Genomic DNA, 21,383 nt, shown 5'->3' with positions numbered 1-21,383 from the left:
AGTAAAAAGATATTTACACGGCTTGGAATCCGAGTTTCGACGGTACCTAAGTACTTAGCGCCTTTACCATGCCAACTAGAACTAGTCTATGTTTTTAAATACTGTGAATTCAATTTCATATAAATTGATAATATGAAATTGAATTCACAGTATTTAAAAACATATACTAGTTCTAGTTGGCATGGTAAAGGCGCTAAGTACCTACTTAGGTACCGTCGAAACTCGGATTCCAAGCCGTGTAAATATCTCTTTATAAATACAAAAAATACCTCTTTTGCCTGATGTACAAAAAAATGTCACATCTATTCTTATATTAGAAAGATTATTAAGAAGAGTTTGTTTGTTTGTTTGATTAGTTGAACGTGCTAATCTCAGGAACTACGAGCACCTACGTGTCCGATTTTAAAATAATTTCAGTGTTAGCTAGCGTATTTATCGAGTAAGGCTTTTGCTTTAATAAAAACCGCGGGGAACAGCTAGTTGTATTGTTACTAGTGTTTGTTTGTGTGTATGTTTGAACGCGATTATCTTACAAACTACTGGACCGAATTTGAAAATGATTTACGTTATAGTAGATACATATAATATTATATACTTATTATGTACGTGATGCGTAAGTAACCTGTGTAGCATAAGTCGGTGTATTTGAAAACGTTTCCATTGTACTAACACTAGATGTAAATTATTTAAATTTAAGATCCCTAAAAATAATATATAGGTAGTCGAGATGTATATTCTCATATTAATTATTTACTTGCTAAAGAATTTTAACTCTTTTAGACTAAACAACACCGTTCAATATTTCTATATTTTCATATAATTTTAATTCCATATCATAATATATTATGTAGTTAGGTAGTTTTAATTATAAGACAAGGGTCAAATATAAATAAACAACGTATAAGTTCAACAAAACTATATTAGGCAGTAAAATAGAACAATAGTAATCAAGAACACAACAGAAAAAGAAATAGGGAAGAAAGCTTCCAGGATCTTGGTGGTCCTAGAGCCGCGCTGACCTGCATCAGCTCTATCCATCTTGATTAACAGCAACCACCTGAAAATTTTAAAAAATAATTATTGTAGAAGATTATATTATCTTATCATAGAAGATATTATTTGGAGATGAAAACTTGATTTGGCTCTATGTACTGATACTAATATACTTTATAAATATAGGTATAAAATATAAATATATCTGAGTATATTCTTAATCTATTCTTTAGAATTAATTATTGTAGAGCGAAGATATTACCCTATCATAGCAGAGAGTATGTAGAGATGAAAACTTGATTTTAATAGTAAAAAATATTTTATTAGTTTCATAAAATAATTCATAAGGTAATAGAAGGTAATATTAGTTGAATCATACATATGGCATGACATCATGATAAATATTATATTATGATAAATAAAATAATTATTTCATAAGTTAAAAAGCTTTATCAAAAAGGACATAAATTATATTTTTGAATTACCAGAAGCAGAACAGTCGTCACAGCCCTTTTCTTTGCAAGCGCACTTGTCTTCACAGGCACCTTCTTGGCAGGTTTCTAGAAAAAAGAAATTTATTTACTTACAAGTTTATTTTGAAAAAAGTAAGAAAGCCGACACGCGCTTTTTAATTATAGATTTACAAGTATGTAATGTACATAAAAATGATACCTTATAAAAGTGGTATCTTCCTATACAAATACAAAAATATTATATTGACTTTTGAAAAGCATGCCTATTTATATACTTGACTTACCTTTGCAGGGCTCACAGGGGGATGGCATGATGCACTTCTTACAGTCTTATCTAAACTATGCAATAGCTTTGTTTGCACTGTGTTTTATACTAGATTAAATCTACAAAAACCATTCAAGATCGAGAGCAAGGCTGAAAAACTTTGACAAATAGGTAATGCTGTAAACTTAAGTGTTTGTGTACGTGTGAGTTGTACGTGTGAGGCTATGTGCCATTAAATAAACGTTTTTTTCTTTCTTTCTTTCTTTCTTTCTTTCTTTGTAGTTGATAGAGGTTGATCATAGGTAGGAATTATATTATAGCTGTTTTACTCCATGGGGTAGAAAAAGTAGAGCTAATGGTGTCTTTGTGATGACAATTAAATTTAATACGCATGTTGGTTATTTTTAAAAACAAAAACTCGATAACTCAGGTAGAGCTTATAAGGATTTTTGCGATAACGTGAAGTAGTAAGTTCTTACATACAATTTCGTACACATGAGGGATATCATTAAAATAATGAAATTGATTTCAACGTTCAAAGACTTTCATGGACCTATATATATTGACTTTCATGGATATATTCACTTCATAAAGTATATAACTACTTGGCTCACATATTTAACAATCCAATTTAATATTTCAATAGCGTCTAAAAGTTTTCACAAAAGATGTTTGACCTATAGTTAGATACACGTTTTTTTTTGTTACACAAAATACACAAAAGGTAGGCCTTAGACCTTCTGAGCCCATTCAATCATTTTCTGCACCATTAAACTATTTGATTGCACCGGAAAAATCCCTGAGACGCATCGCGATTTCCTACTTTTTTGCGACAAAACCTTCGCCTCTTCTTTGCTGACAATATTTAAATGTAAAATTAATTTTATCACCCACAATCTATTCCGGAAAACCGCTACGCAATGTCTACTATCTGCGATACTATGTCAGGTATAATTATTATTATAGTTTACAATTTCACCTCATCACATTTTGCCATCAACTAACTTCTTGTTCGTCTTGTTTTCTTACTATCTCTTATGGTAATATTATGTTCATAGTATATGTTTCTAATTAATGTTAAAGATTTCTAGAGGTATCGAAAAACGACCAATGCAACTTTCTTTTAACATTTTTAGGAACTTTTTTTTACGCAATAAGTCCCTTTTACGTTCCTAATACGTTCACGGTTTGGTAATTATTAGATATTCATCCAGATTGAGTTCATGTTTTAGTGCTCTATAATTGATAAGAAATACATTAATTCCAGAATCACACTCAATCCAACCATGCGAGGCCCAACCAGTCGAGTGTCTCTGCAAAAAGAAAAGGAGTTCCAACAGAATGCAACTGGTCTTCAACGCTGTCGGCATCATGGTAGCTGTATTGGCCACTTATATGATAATCAATACGGATTCCAAGTTATATATTATATTCTGGATATGTTATTCTGTGTTACGGAGACTTATGGTCAAGTCTAGACGGCATTTGAAAACGGACTAAAAGTTTAAAAGGACTCGATAATGTTTGTGGACTTCTGAAGTTATGTGTGTAACAAATTGAATAATATAAAAGACAGTAGTCAGCACTTAAAGTACTTATAAAACTTAAAATGTGTATCAAAGTAAAAATGATCGTGATATGAACCTGTGATAATAATTGTTAAAGTTGTGATTGCCCCTTCAGAAGAACGATTTAAAAAGTATTTTGAATGGTATAATGGTCAAAACACTTGAAAATATAATCGCTGCTGCTGCATGCTTATAATAAACAATTAAGTTTACCAATTAGTTTATACAAAGATATATATAACTATAGTTATAGATCGGTTTATATCGCACTTATATAATTATTCCACCAACGCCAATTATCTAAAGCACATCATACAGAAACTTCTAGTTTTTAAGACCTTAAGTTTATTTATTGTGTTAATATTTATTCATCGCTAACATGTTAAGTAATTTATTATCTGCTAATTTTTTAGGATTAATTATTTCTTGTACAGTTTACTTTCAAACGTTGTTTTTTTTTAGGATTAAGAATAGTGTACTACCTCTTAATTGCATTAAAAAGTTTTCCAATTTTAAGAGTTTTTATTTTTCAATTACGTTTTATAATTTTAATGATAGTCTCATAGTCTAATGTTATGACGTCGTCGGTCTAATGTGAAAATAAAAAATGAGAGAATATATTAGCAGAAGATTTGATTAATCTCTAGCTAAAGTCGTTTGATGCCGGTGATTTCCCTGGTTTTTCCCATGACACCTTCTTAAATATTACTATGCCTATTTAAAGTGCCTACACGTTTTATTTTATATTTTAATAAATCGAACAACATTGAACATGATGAATATTCAATAACATTTGTAACCAAAGATAACATAGAATGATTTAAAAGTTAGGCTGTCATTTACGAATAGAAAAGAGGAAAAATCCATCGTCACGACTTATCTTTTTTACTTACCTAATAATTGGCAACGCTAGGCTGCTTTCCTTTAATAAAAAATTATTACATTTTTTGCTTCTTCCATTTTATCGTAAGTATCAAACTAAGGGAAAAAACTTAACAAAATTTTAAGATTCAAGGCCAAACTCACCTCAAAAGGTCTTTGCTCTGAATTTTGTGATTCATTTCGAATAAAAAACCTAATTGCCGCGATGACGAGTAAATATGGCGTTGAAAATACCTATTTGTTTAACCATAATTTATGTTGTTTATTTTAATATTATAAAATATCATGAGATATAACCAGAAATGTTTTTGAAAGCAGGAAAAATCAACAAGCATGAAGCTTTCCTTCATGATTTTCTCAGAATTTTCTTGTAAATTACTGTGTGGAAATTCGGACAATCCGTAGTCCGTACTCAACAGTGCTAAAATCTGTCTGTCAATCTGTAACACTATAGCGGCTAAACCGATTTCGATTAACGAAGTCGCGGATACTACTAGTTTGAACCTATTACCTACTTTTTTAATTCATAATTCAGTGAAAATACATTTCAAATATTGATTAAATACATATTAAAAAGCCATGATGTATAGTTACATTCCTATTTCCTACGTACTTAGAGATTAGGCAAGGTGGGAGTAGGGACCGGTCGGCGTTTTTGTTTATGGCCACTTTATTGTAGCTTCAAGCTTCAACTTATAAGTTGTTTACCCATCTCGATTGCGCTCAGAGCTGATGATTTGTTTGTTTTTCAATTTCAAGGTCATGGAAAGTTTTGAAGTAATTTTCAATGAATTTTCAATGTGCGTTTGTGAAAAGCATTTTAATCAGTTCGAAATATTATATGATTGTTAATGATCATCTATTTAACAATATTCTTTGCTAAAAAAATATATGTCGTCAGAGAATAGAGAGGTCCTGAATTGATTATCTAATTAGTTACTCGTATTTATAAAATTACACCGATACGTTACATCGAACCTAGCTAAATATTATATTTTTCATTTTTCATTTTTATCGGTTTGTCGAGCCCCTAGTTCTAAACAAGTATCACGTAACATATTGTAGTATACAGGTGATACAGAATAGACTGTCGTTATAATATTATCTTTGTTTGTAAAATTGCAACAAAATAAAAAATATACCTACCTATATTATGATTTATTATCATTCTCCAATCAATTAAATTATACGCTCTAAATTACAAATGAAAATATATCATCTCTCAGTCTATATCAAGTGAAGGAACACCGATCGTCTGATTCCCCCACGAAGCTCAGTTATTGACCCGACTTGTCTGTGGTGCGCGCGCACTCTCTCTGCAGTCTAGAACCATCCTAGCCTAGAACCAGCCTGCACGCGATGCCGGCTCCTTGTGATTCCTGTAAAAGTAAGTTATGCAACCTTTTTTCTATAATTTAAAAATAAAATCAGAATTCGAAATTCGAACACGAATTTCCCGCCAGCGCCTAAACGCAGTTTTTGTTTTTTGTTTTACCTACCGGCTGCCAGGCTTTAGGTTTTGATGACGCAGTAGCTGAAATTATTTATACTTACTACTTTAATATTATATAATATCACATTATTAGTTTTATAATTAAAGCTCAGTATCTAAGGTCAGATTGCAGTTCATGTAGTTGTGTGCCAATTTCGTCAATTAAATAAAATTTTATAAAAATAGTTTGCGTATAGTATAACAAAATTATTACGTATCTTTTGTGATTAAATAATATCGAGAGCGCTAACTAGATAGTGCGTGTGCATAAATAATTCATGTATCGATCCTTCTTTTCTTTATAATTATAAATTATAATCCACACATAATAATAAAATACCAATTAAAATTAATATATCAACTTATCATACTAAAAAAAATTTTTTGAGAAATCTCGAATATGAAACCTAAAAAAGTTTGTACTTATGTATCAAAAGCAATATTTTTTTTCTCCAATTAAAAAAAAGTCGGTATAATAATGGTCCTATTGAAGTTAACAAGGAGGTTGGTATAATATATTTCGACTAAAGTAGAGTTTCATTCGTAATTATTTTTGAAATATGGATTACCTTTTTCAAATAAAACAACATAGATCCAAACAAAATTAAAGATCAATGATATGTAAATAAAAATATTTTTATAATTTAATTCATGTATGCTCCACGTCGGTCAATCAACTTAGGTATAATATCTAATAAGTAAATAGAATCAAATTTTCTCAAAATATGCAAATCCTAATTTCTATTAATAGAATAAACCAGTCACGTATAGCTTTATTATATAGAAAATCCTGAAATGCTTTTCCTTACACGTATCAGGTACCTATTTAGTAAGAGGTCATTTACTTCAAATTAAATATAAATACAGGTCTACGTATTAATTAATTTTATTCAAAAATGTAGATAAATAAATGTGAACATAGAAAAGCTCTTTATAAATCTTGCTGGAATTTGTTGGTGTCGTCTATCAGTTTTAAGAAAAGTGTATTGAAAAAAATATTTAATATTGTATTGTATAGAAATAGTTTTGTATTTATTTGGTGTAAGCAAAAAAAAATGAATTAAAATTAATATTTTGTTAAATGTTTATACGCCCTAAGTACATGTGTTTTCTTTACGGGTTGGTATTCATAATTTATTACAAAAAAATTAATTAGCCTAATTAACTCTTAAAGAAGTGGTATAGGTACGCTACATTTTACCACTGTGAAATGGCTCATTCCCATGGAATGTGGGAATTCTTTTTCAATTCGCGGCCCATGGGATGGGACTTTCATAAAACAAATATTTCATTAGTTTTAATAACTAACAAATCCTTAAATTGCATTTCTATTCAAATCAACGATGTTAATGCATAAAAAACAAAGAATTGTTGTGCTCTTTGTTACTTACCTATACCTAAGTTATGTATCCTTATTTGTACTTTTCTGTGGTGCACAATAGAGAATTTTTGTTTGTTTTTCATTTTAACTACCTTTACAATTTACATTATAAATTATACCAATTTTCACGTTAACGATTTACTATCTTTGTTGGCTAGTTAATATTCGTATAAAAAGATGATAATTGATAAAACCCGAGTTAAGCAAGGCGTAGAACCGGTCCACATCCCGGCTTAGTAAAAATAGAATAAATGATCGGTATATCATTAAACTCAACTCGATTGCTACTTTTTGTTAAGGGCTTGATGTATGAGTTTTTATAGCCTTGGGACGGGCAGTCCTAAGCCTTGTAGCTTTATGAAAAATTTCGTTATTTTTCCTCGTAATTCGTAATTCAGATGCTTGATTTTAATAAAAAATATCTTTGTTTTAAAAGTCAGGTAATCATCTGACAATTACAATACACCTGTTTCGTAAAACCTTAGTTTCTGCGTCTTTTATCATCATTCTAATTCTACTAAATTATTATCATTTCTCTGTCTCAAAAATAGTATATGTATATGTACTAACCAATTCTAGCACTACGCTTGTCCATTATTTATTTGAATTTGAGATAGTGAAAAAGTACAATGTATTCAATAATGTTTGTGTAACAGGTACATGCAGCGGCGGGAAGGCCGCCTGCGGGGCGCAATGCACCTGCGGCCCCACCTGCGCGTGCGGCGATGGTGAGATATAAAATTATTCATTCAATAGATCATCATCTACAATAATATAAACGGCTACGGTATATTAGGCAAAGTGAATCCTAATTAGAGTAAAGTTTTTTTTCTGCATTCTTTTGAACTCTGAAGATGTGTCATTTTAAATTGTAGATAAAGCAACACTGTTTCTAGCTACCTAAATATCGAATATAACTCGAAATTATTCGATACAAATTTTTATTTCTATTTTGCAAATTTTGAAATAATTTCATGTTCTTTGTTTCAGGCAACAAGCCATGCTGCCAGGGTGGCAAGTAGATCTTCACTCTCAACAATTCTAAACTGTATCGCAAAGTAAATCTATTTTAATTAGTATTCACAAAATTAGTATTATGGAAAATATATAATGTAGCTGATATTTAAAGAATCTATACTCTATAGCCTAACGAGAAATGTTGTGTCGTCATGAAATGAAACAAATATGTCTAGATGTATTTAAATTTATTATAGCTTAATGTTTAGAATAGTTTTTGCTTATTGGCTATTACTATATGTAAGTGTTAGTGAAATTTTATTGTATTCAATGTTTAAATCTAAATATATTCTTGTAATAAATGGTCTCTAGTACTTCTAATACTCATTATTTTAAGCTATAAATGTATGCGAGCACGCACACACACATAATCGTATGAGTGTATGAATGTAGATGTAATAAATAGGCTCAGAGAATTCGTGTTTTATTTATTACCCTATACCTATTTCTGTTAAGAATAGGTTTTGAATGCCTATAGTTCTCACTGGCCGAATAAAATAGTCATTTACAAAAAATGTGCCATATGTGACCGTAGGTAGGTTATAAATTGTAATATGTCTGTCATGTAATTTTTTTCTAAAATATATCAGTTTATTCTTCTTGATTTTTTTTAATTTAACGAAAATTTATTTTTCTTTCATCTTGTAGCGACGACAATCTTATATAATCTATATATTATTACTAACTTTGCTTTCTTTGGGTAGAATGTAAGATTTAGGAAAGGGTGAAAATAAAACACATAAAAATTCAAAAAATCGTTCATTTACGACAGTTTGTATATAATACGTGAATACATTACATTGGAAGCAACGTATGGGACTCCATGTTTTAAACAACTCTTATTTACTTACTCTACGTATATAGGAATTTATGTTTAGTACAAAAATATACGTATAACTAACAAATAAACGATGCAAATCAGATTTGAAATACATAAAAAGATTAGTCACAGCATGTTTTCATAGATCAGTCTACATTCCATGCGATTTACAAATAACAATACAACATTAATGTTGCCACTCCAAAAAACTCTCACGACACGTAAGCTTTGCCAATTTAAATTATAAAATAGAAGATAAATTGAAAAATCTAAGCTAAGACTTCTTAAAATCTATTTAACTACATCGAATATAATATCTGTTATATTGAAAACGGACATTTTAAACTTTAAAATCTAATACACAATACGATGCATTTCTAATACACTATTTTATCAAAAAATAAGTTCTTCAACATGAGGCCGGCGCCTTAAAATATAATAAATTTTCTCGTCACAAACGACACGTTATAACGAATATATAATTATTTCATTCAACTGGACACAAAAATAAGCATTAAACATCTCCATTATCGATACAAAATATACTCTAACAATCGAATCCCAGACTCAACAAATGCACATCGTCACCACTACACATATATTCTATAAATACTACCAAAATGGTAGAAACTTCAACATGGCAACATTGAAACGTGAAATAAACTTTTCATAACTTAATAAAGATAAAAATACTATGCTATACGTAACGTTATTGTAATATTGATCAAGACGTTAATCACTGAGTACACAAATTAGTTTTTAATTTTTCATAGCGTTTTCCATTTTGGCGGGAAAAGCGATTATGGCACCGACTCTTCCTCCGAGCCATCGTCCGAGTCGTACACGGGGGCGCCATTTTTCATTTGTATCACGGATTTCTTCCTGTGCCTTTGCTCTTTTTGGTCTTTCTCTATGTATCTGTAAGATAAAAAAACGTGATGAATGAGAAAATGAAACAATAATAAATATACAACTTTCTTCGTGGATACATTACAAGTGTGCAATTACTATTTTTCATATCAGCTATAAACTATTAATGAATTAAAATTATATTCATAAGAATTATATCAAAGGTAATTCAATAAATTAAATTCATTCAGGCTTCAATAAATTGAATTAAATTCACTTATACCTAGAAGCTTATGCTTGATAACATGCTTTAGAGAAAGTAGTAAAGAAAATAAGGCAATCCTGATATTGCCGTGATCTTTATTTTTACTGTTTGTTGTTTTTGATTAATTTTTATAAATATATTTTATTTAGTAACCATTCCCATTTGAATATTACCTTGCACTTATAAGCGGATGTAACGCACTTTTAAGACTAGTGAATATAAACGGATGCGCTCGTTCCTGTTGATCGAGGAGCGCCTGCGCAGCCGCCAGTGGATCAACTTCATGTTCTTGATCCTCTTGATCTAGATCTAGATCTTCGCGTCCACTCGGCTCGGATAGTGAGCGGGTCAAGGGTTTGCTGCAAGTTTAAACTTTTAATAAGTATATTTTTATAGCATTTTTATTCGGTTTCTAAACTGACGTCATGCGTATCTGATATTTATTGTAATCGAAATTAGAGACGATGAGTGAGTGGTTAGAGACGATGAGTATTCTTATGGATATTTTATCATATTACATTATCCACATGAAAAATCGGCACGTTCAAAAATAAAAAGATCGAGGGCATAATATTACAGTTATGTATATCTGCCAATCCATACTTGGCCAATAATCACCCGTATCTACCGCAGATACATACGAAGATATACTTAAGATGTAAGTATGGTAACAAAAATTATGGTAAAGATGGTTAATTTATAAATAATTGATACAATTTTTTTTAAATCCATCAAGCCCCGGAATCACAGACACAATAGAAAATCTATTGTGTCGCGATCGAATCTGGCCGTTCGGGGCTAAATGGGTTAATTTTATGTGTCTACGAATGTTCATATAAAATAATAAAATTGTTAAGTAATATGTTTCATATGACCAAAATATAAATTTAATAATAAATAAAACTCACCCACTACTCTCTTCACTATGTTCCCCTTCCCGTTGTCTGGTGAAGTCTGGCAAAGCTCTGGCACAACAGAACGCGTCCAGCCAGTGCGAGCGCACGTAGATGAATGGCCGGATCACGCGCATCTCTTGCTCTCTGTGCGTAATGTGGGTACTTTGAGAAATGGGCTTGTGTATTTGATTTAAACTTTAAGCAGTTTCAATGGGATAAATTCATAATTTAATATTTCTAGAACGAATGCTGATAATTTGTTGTTCAGGCAGCTAATTCTATAAATAATTTAAAATAACATTTTATAGTACATAAACTTTCAATTATTTTACGACTATCAAAAAAAATTCTATCGAAGTGTTTCGCCTGAAGCGATGTTGTGTTTTTAACATCTCCAACGCGTGTAGCGTTGTACATAATATAATATACAACGGAACTAAGTTCCTTACTCGACTCGATAACGCACTGCATCCGCTTGAAGCGCACGCTTCTATGACTACCTATACGTATTATTTGATTATAATAAACCTCTCACCTCACGCGATAGTGCGCTTTAAGCGACTTGAGCGCTCCCTTGTACATGGCGCTCGCGAGGAAAGCGCTGGCGGCGCGGTCGAAGTGCTGCGCGAGCGCTGCAACCCCGTAGCCCAGCGCTGCGCCCGCTAGAAGGGCTCGCTGGCGGACGCCGCTGCGCGACCAGCGGTGGAGGGGGCGCTTGTTTGCTGCTGTAAGAGTCATATAAATGATTAACCATTGATCTACTATATAAAAATAAGTCGGGTTTTCCTTCCTGACGCTATAACTCCAGAACGCACGAACCGATTTCCACGGTTTTGCATTCGTTGGAAAGGTCTCCGGCTCCGTGAAGTTTATAGCAAAGAAAAGGTATATCTGGTGGCGAAACGGAGTTCGCCCAGTTTTCTAGTGTATAATAAAAAAAGACGTGTGTCACTCGGGGACTGCCGCGGTAAAGCTATTGCATGCTATGCCTTCAAGCCACACCTCCGCGCCCGTCCCCGTGGGGAGCGTGAGGTTTATCGTTACGGAATTTCTCGATTCGGTCCCCGCGCTCAAGGCCCGCGATAGAAGCTATGCAATAGCTTAAAAATCTCTAAAAATGATCTACTGTTACTGAACAATATAAAACATTTTTTCAACTTACGTTCATCATCTTCCTCTTCGATTTTGTCCTCATAAATGAATTTAACTCCCAAAGTCCTGCAATAGGCCATCAGGTGTAGAGGGTCCACTTCTGACTGCGGCTCGTGAACGTATATCGCACCTGTAGAAGTATGAAATAATTATACAAGAATTGACAATTATTACTTATGAAAACTACGAGAAACAATAAAAATATATCTATACTAATATTATAAAGAGGAAAAATTTGTAATTATGTAATTTTGTATGTATGTATGGTTTTCACGCATAAACCTCTCAACCAATTTTGATGAAATTTGGCACAGACAATCTTTAGACCCTGAGAAAGAACATAGGCTACCTTTTATTGCGAAATATGTACCACGGGCGAAGCCGGGGCGGACCGCTAGTTATCAAATATAATCTACTCACATAATCTTTGAAATAAAACATTACTCCTTTAAAAAACCGAATAGCAAAGATCCTCGAGCCTATTTTTATTTGTTTATTACATTTATTTCAATTAACAGACAATACATCGTACAGACCCATCAGATCAGATGTCTAAGATTTTGATTAAATTACAAAATAGAGATTTATCTAAAATTTTTCATCAAAATACTTACCAATACTAAAATGTATGCCCTTAGACCTGGCATAGAACTGATACTGATGCATGGTGTGCAACAGGGCTAGCGAGTCGCGACGTCCGGACAGACAGACCAACACCTTGTCACCGGGGCGTATCATGTTGTACTCGTGAATGGCCTGAAATAAATAAACAGGTATAATTAAATTGACATCTTTTTTTTAAGTCAGAAGAAGTTTGTCAGAAGTTAAACTTTTTTGGCAAGATTCATAGTTACCAAAATCGTCGCCTTATTCCATGACGATATTGCCATGACGCGACCTTGAAATTTTACTTATTACTTACTTATTGAATGACTAGATTTCCGCCCGCGGCTTCGCCCGCGTTTTCAAAGAAAAACTCGCATAGTTCCCGTTCCCGTGGGATTTCCGGGATAAAACCTACCCTATGTGTTAATCCAAGTTACCCTCTATATGTGTTCGAAGTACCCTCTAAATTTCATTGTAATCGGTTCAGTAGTTTTTACGTGAAAGAGTAACAAACATCCATACATCCATACTTACAAACTTTCGCCTTTATAATAGTATGTAAGAATATAAGATAAGATTTAAGGTACATAATCGAACACAGATATGTAATCGTAAATCGTCGCCGTCATCCGGTTGAATCTGCTATTTAATTAAATGACTAGCCCGTTCATTGCCTCACCTCAACGGTGGCCTGCCACACGGCGCGCGGCGGGCAGTGCCAGCGCGCGTCGTCGTCGCACGTGAAGTCGCTCAGCGACGCGTCGCTGCACGCGCTGCTGTCCGACCGCTCTTCCCCACCCCACGCGAGGGTTGAACTGCTGCTGTCGTGGAAAATACACCTTATGTACATTGAAATACAAAAAAGACGTGTGGCACTCGGGGACTGCCGCGGTAAAGCTATTACATAGCATGCCTTCAAGCCACACCTCCGCGCCCGTCCCCTTGGGGAGCGTGAGGTTTTTTCGTTACAGAATTTCTCGATTAAGTCCCCGCGCTCAAGGCCCGCGATAGAAGCTATGCAATGGCTTAAAAATTGTTTAAATGTGCCTACGCATGCATTAGACACAATTTTCTCATAAGCGAATCAAAACAAAACTCTGCCTACGTGTCTATTAGGCAGAGATTTCTAGTATGCAAAACATTTCCCAGGCGAGGGCTGAACTGCTGCTGTGATGGGAAAATACACCTTATGATCATTAAAATACGGTATAATTCATAATGGCGCAAAAAATTGTTTAAATACTGCCTACCCATGCATTAGACATAATTTTCTCATAAGCAATACATATCAAAACAAAACTCTGCCCACATGTCTATTAGGCAGAGATTTCTAGTATGCAAAACATTTTGAACGTTATTGCCATCACATAAGGTGCTAATTTGAATTATTTTTTATACAACACGGGTAGAACATTTTTATTAACCTAATGCATAAAAAAAATTGTACACTAATCCTATTTTTTTTTTCATAACAATAGCGTGCCCGTGAGGCGAAAATACGTTACGCATGTTGTCCTGCAGAAAAAAAAATCAATATATACTTACCTATCACAATTTAAGGGAAAACAACAAGTAGTCACGTAATTTAAAAATATCATCAGTCATCTATCCATCACATTTTAAAAGAATCTATTAGCACATACTACAACTACCTACCTCCTATCATACTGTTCCTCGTGGGAGACCCTCTGCTGATCAGTCCCATATCCACTGGAGCGGGAACTGCGCTCCGAGCAGCTGGACGACGCGCAAGACGATCTGCTGGAACGCTTGGAATCTGCTGTTGTACTTCTGGAATGTTCCGTGTAATTTATTTAGGTGTAAATAAGCAACATAAGGAAATGATGAATTCGAACAGGTGTTTTGAAATAAGTTTGATTCTTTGAATCATCTGGATGAAAAATGAAATTAAAAAAAATGTGTGCGTGTCCTAGTGTACACATGTAAGAAGTGAAACTCCTTTATGACCTTATTTAAAAAAAAATTACTATATGCAACTTTACAGCAATGCGTCGAATCACGCGTGGTAGGGATAAGAAAATGATGGCGCGTAACGGAAAAATGTCACGCGTAACGAAAAAATGTTACACTAAATTTTTTTCCCACCCCGATAAAGAAGTTGCACTTAAAAAATTATTTATTTCATCAAAAAACACAATAACAATACAAATTTAACAATATTAGAATTTGCTGTTGCTTATTACACAAAGTATTAACTATAACCGCCACACTAAGACAGCTTGTGTCGTTGATGTTTGGAAGATTAATCTTCTTATATATAAAAACTAGCGGTCCGCCCCGGCTTCGCCCGTGGTACATATGAAAAATAGATGTTGGCCGATTCTCAGACTTACCCGATATGCACAGAAAATTTCATGAGAATCGGTCCTCCCGTTTCGGAGGAGTATGCAGACTAACGTTGTGACACGAGAATTTTATATATAAGAAGATATATCTTCTTCTCTTATATATAAAAATGAATCGCAAAATGTGTTGGTAAGCGCATAACTCGAGAACGGCTGAACCGATTTCGATAATTCTTTTTTTATTATTTTCCTTGAAGTACGAGGATGGTTCTTATTTAGAGAAAACGTAAATATTATGTACCACGGGCGAAGCCGGGGCGGACCGCTAGTAAATAATATAATTAACTACTTTTGTCTTTTACAGTACTTCAGGGGATTTTTCTTTGTTTTCAAATTAAAAAATAATTATGTATGACATGACTTGAAAAGTGCAGCTGCAGATTAAATAACTATATATAGTTAAGGCACATTATGGCTCATAGCTCTTATTAGAAAAAATTAAACTCAAAATGAAAATTACATTAAAATCTCAATATTACAAAACTGAAGGAGTATTTACCGATTTTGTCTCTCATCATCAGGCATTTGAAGCACGACTCGTCCCGAATCATCAGTGCAACTCTTTTGCGGACCAAAACACACAGGCACTCCTTCTATAATGTCTGGTACTTCGTTCTTTTCTGCCTTTGGACACATGCGGAGTCTGCCTTGGAGCTTCTTTAACTTGTTTGTTGTGGGGTCTGATGATGTACGCCATTTTACTGGAAGGTTGTAAAATGATGGCTATTAGTGTTTATTTCAATACGATATAGAAATGAATGATGAATCTTTAGGGGTTAGTAAAATATATTCCATGAATTCAGGATAAAATATGCAAAGTATAAAAATATTGTACTGCATGTATTGGGAAAAACAAAATCACGGAAACAAAATGTAAGTATAAACCGAATATTATGTAACAACAATGAATAGACTGTTATCATACCATATCGGGACAGACCAGAATATATCTAGTTACGTATTGCCGGATTCCAGATTAAATATACTATAAAATAAATCATTTTCAATATATCATGCTCTTCATAACATCTTTGTCATTTACAATAATCGCTTAATGATTCACGAGCATTTTTATGGCGGTTGACACTGGGACAGTATTATTCATTCACTTTATTTTAGCAAGATTGATTAATTTCAGCTTTAAATGCAGACTCTACATTTGCAGATTACTTTTATTACAAAAATAAAATGGAAACTCACCAAAATCTAAATATGAATCGGAATCCGTGAATGTCATGTTAATGCCACTATCTTGCGAACTTCCAGAGGGATTTTGGCACCAATTTTTCTTAATGCAACAGTGTCTGCACACAGCATCAACGCAACTTATCTCATCGTCTGATAATTTATTTGAGCTCGACGACTTTGGAAGGTTCGGGGAATTACGGGAAGTTGTCATCACTTGTATTATTGTGTCCGGGGTTGATGTTTCACTAGAATTGAACGAAATACTGTTAGGACCAGAGGCTTCGTGAGATGGAGTGCAGTTTGCCGATTTTGGTGGCGAAGTCGGCGAGCGCTTACACATCTTGTCATCGTCGTCATATTGAGAAGGAAATACGGGACTAGTGGGACATTTTCTCAAAAACTGCGTCGGGTGAGTCTTCTTAAGATCCAATCCCAATTCAGGTCCAGAACCGATTCTTTGTCTTCCCGGTTTAGATGGAGAATTTCTTCGCAAACAAACACCCGAATAATCAGGTGATATCATTTCATCAACTTGATTCACGACTTCGCGAATCTCATGCTTCACTTCTGAAGCCATTTCCTTCGACATGCCCATTAAATATTCCGCAACATCTATGATTGATACGGAATTCTTATCGTTCTGACTAGATATAGAGGTTATACTCGCATTTGCCTGTTCAACGATATCTGAGTTTTCAAGGATATCATCGACTTTTGAGATCACTCCACGTATTTCTGACTTAATCTCAGTTGCAATTTCCCTGGTCATTTCCTTAACGTAAGTTTGCAGATCTTCTGATGTTTGCGAAGTTATGGATGTAGTTGGCGATGTCCGACCGACCTGACTGCAATCAGATATCGATGTGCTACTTTGTGTACTGTACGGATACTTTGAATTCGACGAGATCATGTTATCTTCCAATGATTGTAGATCTGTCTGACTGCCACAATTACAAAAACTATTCGACTGTTCTGTGTTACTTGGACTCATTTCATTTAATCCGAGATTCAACTTTGTCTGTGCGCTTAGAGCTACGGGCGGGCTATCCGATCCCAAGCTGTAACATCTAGATCTGACTAACGTAGGCCTCGAACTCTGAGGGTTTAGTCGTAACGGCGAAACCGATTCGCCAACAGCAAATTGTACTGGCTGATGGGTAACGGTTACATCTTCTTCTTTTGTACTTTCTCTCAAACTTGATTCTCTTGAATAGAACTTTTGTTTCTGCTTTAATCTGAATATTTGACAATCATCAATAGCTGATAGACTGAAGTGTCTAGGAGAAGATCCCAGTATAGGTGATGAAGTATTGGAACATCTTGATATATTATTAAGACTCTTTCTTGCTCCCGTGTATCCGGACGGATCGAATGGCACAATATGTTTAACGTTTGCTGACCGACCGAGAAGTAGCTCATGTGCCTCTTTGGGTAACATGAACCACCTCAAGTAATCGACCTTTGGATTGAAATTGACTTCTGGTTCAATCGCAGGGCATTTCATTGCCAACTTTCTAGCTCTACTGAATAAATTACGTGCGGTCTGCAAGCACTCTGTGTAGGTTTGTGGGAATATTCCTGGTCCTAAAACAAAATAATGAGTTAGTTACTTACTTTTTATAGTGCATGTATTCTAGCATTCAAATTAGATTTTTACCTGATACACGTCTCTCGTGTGCTGTTATTTTGCCGTCATGGAATCTCAACGAATACAATGACTTTTTATCTCTCAACACTGAGCAAGTATGATGTCTCCATTGCCCAGTTTCCGCATTAACTGCATATTGGGGTAAAATTTTCCATCCTTCAGTAGCTACCATTTTAAGTGCTTCCAATACGAACGCTAATTCGTGTTCGGACATAAAGAAAGGAAGAGATATTCTGCAAAAACCAGGCCTGAGAGGCTCGTTGTGTATTGGCACTTCAGGCGACTTGACTACACTTAGCTTCCGCACCCTTGCGATTTCTTTTTGTCTGAAACAAGCAATTCACTTGAGTATTTACGTTTTTTATTACAGCACATTGTGATTAATGAGTTAGGTGTACTTAGTATGATAAGAATACTTAAGATGTAAAACTTACGCTTCAACATCCAGTAATTTCTCATATTCTTTTAAGAGTTGTTCGTCTATCCCTAAGATATCAGATCCATAAGACAGATCGCTGTTCAGTCCTCCTCTTGCTTGTATTCCAAAGACGTCATTAAGAACTGCACAGACGAAGTTATGATGAAGGAAAGTGCCCCTTGGGTGCTTGACCATAAGTGAGAATATTGGTAATCGCCTCACTGTTGGCATTTCACTGCCCAGTAATATTAATTCTGGAATATTCTTGATGTGAGAAAGAACTTGTCTGGAACAAACGAAAAATAAATAGTTTAGATTTCACAGAATTAACTATACCTAAAAATATTCAAAGTTGAGGGTTCGGAATCGTTTGCCAATTGCATTGATTTGATACGTTCTCTTGCCAACTAAGTTACCTCCTTTTTGGTACCTAACGATATAATATTCAAAGATTAACTTTGGTCTAGACTACTATTTGAATTGGATCTAAATCTAGTTTGAGAACTGCCACTTCCATTTCTGAACATTTAAAAAAAAAACGTATTACAGAAATATAATAAATATAACTTTGACAAAGATCATCTCTACCAAAGATAGACATTATTGATGTTTTGTAAAACTATAAAACCAATAAAGTTCTTAACAATATAATTTTCACATAACAATTTTTCATTAAATATATTACGATAATGCTACAAGTATTAAATTTCTTGATAAAAATAAATAAAACGATCCACTTAAGGATATTATAAAGTCAAGGACGCTCAAAAGTTAAAGCATACTTATTGTTTTCACAATACATTTATTTTGAGACTTAGGTACACGTGGGAGTTGTTAAATAATTCATTATTTGGTATATTTAAAACATGACGCCGCTTGGTAAGGCTTGGTTAAATATTGCGGCGTCGTTTGTATGCTAATTTATTTAAATTGATTATTTTATGACAATTTTATGGAAGCTGCCTACGATGTGTGATACAAAGAAAAAAAATGGTGATTGAATATCTCAGCTCCACTGATTTTTTATACAATATGGACGGTAATATTTATTTTAAAAATAAAATTTAAATTAGTTTTCTTAATAAGTTCAATTCGAGTTTAGTTATTTGAATAAGATAATTTGGTTGGTATTATTCTTAGATTAAGGATTGGTCTCCGCGCGCGCGCTACGACGCGCGCGCCGAGACCAATCCTTAATCTAAGGTATTATTAATTATTTTCATTCATAAGAAATAGACCGAATTTCTAGACATATTTCTTAGCATTTTGAACGTCACTTAATTATTATCTTCTTCTCTTATATATAAAAATGAATCGCAAAATGTGTTGGTAAGCGCATAACTCGAGAACGGCTGAACCGATTTCGATAATTCTTTTTTTATTAAGTATATTCCTTGAAGTGCGAGGATGGTTCTTATGTAGAGAAAACGTAAATATTATGTACCACGGGCGAAGCCGGGGCGGACCGCTAGTTTATAATACAATTTCTGTAACTCCCACGCTACAAAGCCTACGCATCTAGAATCTTCCTCTCAAACTTGAATAACCATTGTTCCAAAATACACATTATCCAAAATGACATTATCTTTCATATCATTATCATCTTAATTCCAAACAAAAGAAGGGAATTAGTTGAGTTATCTAATGTTAAACTAGGCGAATAATTTGGAAGCGAGTACCCAGTGGCATTTCGCCAATTCGTACAAAGGCTTTGAACTATTTTAATTAAAGTTTATTCATGAATACCCTGTTTATTGTAGTTAATTAATTGTGGTTATTACTCATTTAACATCGCCTTTTGTTAATCTAAATAATAGACCTAACAAATTTAATTAATAATTATTTGTATTGAAAATTGAAAAACAATTTTCATATAATAATCTGATTTTAATGAAAGGTAATATCTATAAATTCAACTGTCATATAAACGTTATTTATGATGTTTTCCAATAAACACCATATGATAAAACTATCGACAAGGTTTTTCCTAATAAAGCTAGATCTAGCCTATTGTGTATTGTCTATAATAAATCAATTTAAGGCGGTAATATCTTATCGATACTGCAGGCTTCCTCCTCTCTCAAGCCTTGACGAGACCAATAATTAATTGTTTGACGCATGAATCCGGAGAAACGTTGCATGCATCAAATTAGTGATAGAATGGTATAGAATGTGAATTACATTGGTATCTTAGTTTTCTTGTTTACGGCGCCATCCGTGTTAAAGTACTGTATAAAAACCTTGTCATTATTCTAGGTAGGTAACGAATACAATAAAAAATAAATGCAAACTATAAAATTTCGCCCACCTATGTTATTTAGTATGTACTGAAAAATGTATCTAAAATAATTTTGAACTATCGTTCCAAGAGCAACTGGTTATCAATCGATATTTTTTCTAGCAAATTTTATTTACAAATTATAACCGTCATGTATTATGATATCTTTGTTACTTTACGCATTGTTTTTCTTTATTTTTATTGGAATCTAATCCAAGTTCAGTTAGCTTTGGAAAGCAATCATTCACGACCACATCAGTCTAATATGTATGTTTTGGTGAAACTTAATCGCTTTCACATGTTCGTATGATCGATTGCTTTATAATAACAGTTTTGGTGATGCTATCATATTGCATGATATTTATTAAAATGTATATGTATATATATAAGTATATATATTTTTATTCTTACTTTTTTTTCAAAGGGGTTTTCTCAACAGTTAAAAAATGTGTATAAATAATCGTTTTTGTAATTTATTTACGCCTAGTTGCAGCCGGAATTGCTCGCTTGGCATCTGAATAGTACTAGGTGATATTTGTTTTATGATTGTGCAAAAATCGCATCTATCTGTTGCTCCACTTAAAGGAGGACAAAACAACAAACACAAATACACGTATTTATTTTATGATTTTTTATTACCTTACATCAGTTCTGCTGACTTAAATATACTTAGATATATTTAAAAAAAAGGAGAGTTATAGTAATTAAAATTGTCTTATATTTCTAAAATGTTTCGTGAGATCATTTTCTTAACCCCGTGCTTTCTGAAGATACTTCGACGAAAACGAAAACCAAAACACGTGTAAAGTGAGATTACATATTTGCA

The 21,383-nt window shown here is 33.4% G+C and overlaps 1 protein-coding gene and 2 long non-coding RNA genes across 4 annotated transcripts in view; 1 reads left to right on the top strand and 2 right to left on the bottom strand.

The window, feature by feature from the left end:
* Positions 1-901: 901 nt before the first annotated feature.
* On the bottom strand, positions 902-5,398 carry LOC149476819 (uncharacterized). Its single transcript, XR_016317772.1, has 4 exons — positions 5,384-5,398; positions 1,751-1,889; positions 1,479-1,553; positions 902-1,057 (listed from the first exon to the last, which is right to left on the bottom strand). It is a non-coding gene; the product is annotated as an uncharacterized LOC149476819 (long non-coding RNA).
* Positions 2,640-3,250, top strand: LOC149476820 (uncharacterized). Its single transcript, XR_016317784.1, has 2 exons — positions 2,640-2,679; positions 2,999-3,250. It is a non-coding gene; the product is annotated as an uncharacterized LOC149476820 (long non-coding RNA).
* Positions 5,399-8,815: 3,417 nt separating the features above from the next.
* The window catches only part of LOC149476816 (uncharacterized), a 110,110-nt gene continuing 97,542 nt past the window's right edge, over positions 8,816-21,383 (bottom strand). The window contains exons 6-17 of one of the 2 annotated variants that reach the window (XM_089711122.1): positions 18,296-18,565; positions 17,871-18,187; positions 16,226-17,797; positions 15,525-15,726; positions 14,316-14,450; positions 13,339-13,480; positions 12,668-12,809; positions 12,064-12,183; positions 11,437-11,626; positions 10,914-11,045; positions 10,179-10,364; positions 8,816-9,809 (exon numbers count right to left, since the gene is read on the bottom strand). In XM_089711122.1, coding sequence (XP_089567248.1) covers positions 9,692-9,809; positions 10,179-10,364; positions 10,914-11,045; positions 11,437-11,626; positions 12,064-12,183; positions 12,668-12,809; positions 13,339-13,480; positions 14,316-14,450; positions 15,525-15,726; positions 16,226-17,797; positions 17,871-18,187; positions 18,296-18,565 — 3,526 coding nt within the window. In that variant the 3' untranslated portion in view covers positions 8,816-9,691. The remainder of the gene's footprint in view (positions 9,810-10,178; positions 10,365-10,913; positions 11,046-11,436; positions 11,627-12,063; positions 12,184-12,667; positions 12,810-13,338; positions 13,481-14,315; positions 14,451-15,524; positions 15,727-16,225; positions 17,798-17,870; positions 18,188-18,295; positions 18,566-21,383) is intronic. The other variant, XM_089711123.1, reaches the window with a different exon arrangement.

Source organism: Colias philodice, chromosome 26 (assembly GCF_061535455.1).
Source record: "Colias philodice isolate Cphi_HAF_F1 chromosome 26, ilColPhil1 Martin Lab GWU primary, whole genome shotgun sequence".
Lineage (NCBI taxonomy): Eukaryota > Metazoa > Arthropoda > Insecta > Lepidoptera > Pieridae > Colias > Colias philodice.
Note: the sequence above shows the minus strand (reverse complement) of the source record. Positions and strands in the feature narration are given on the sequence as shown.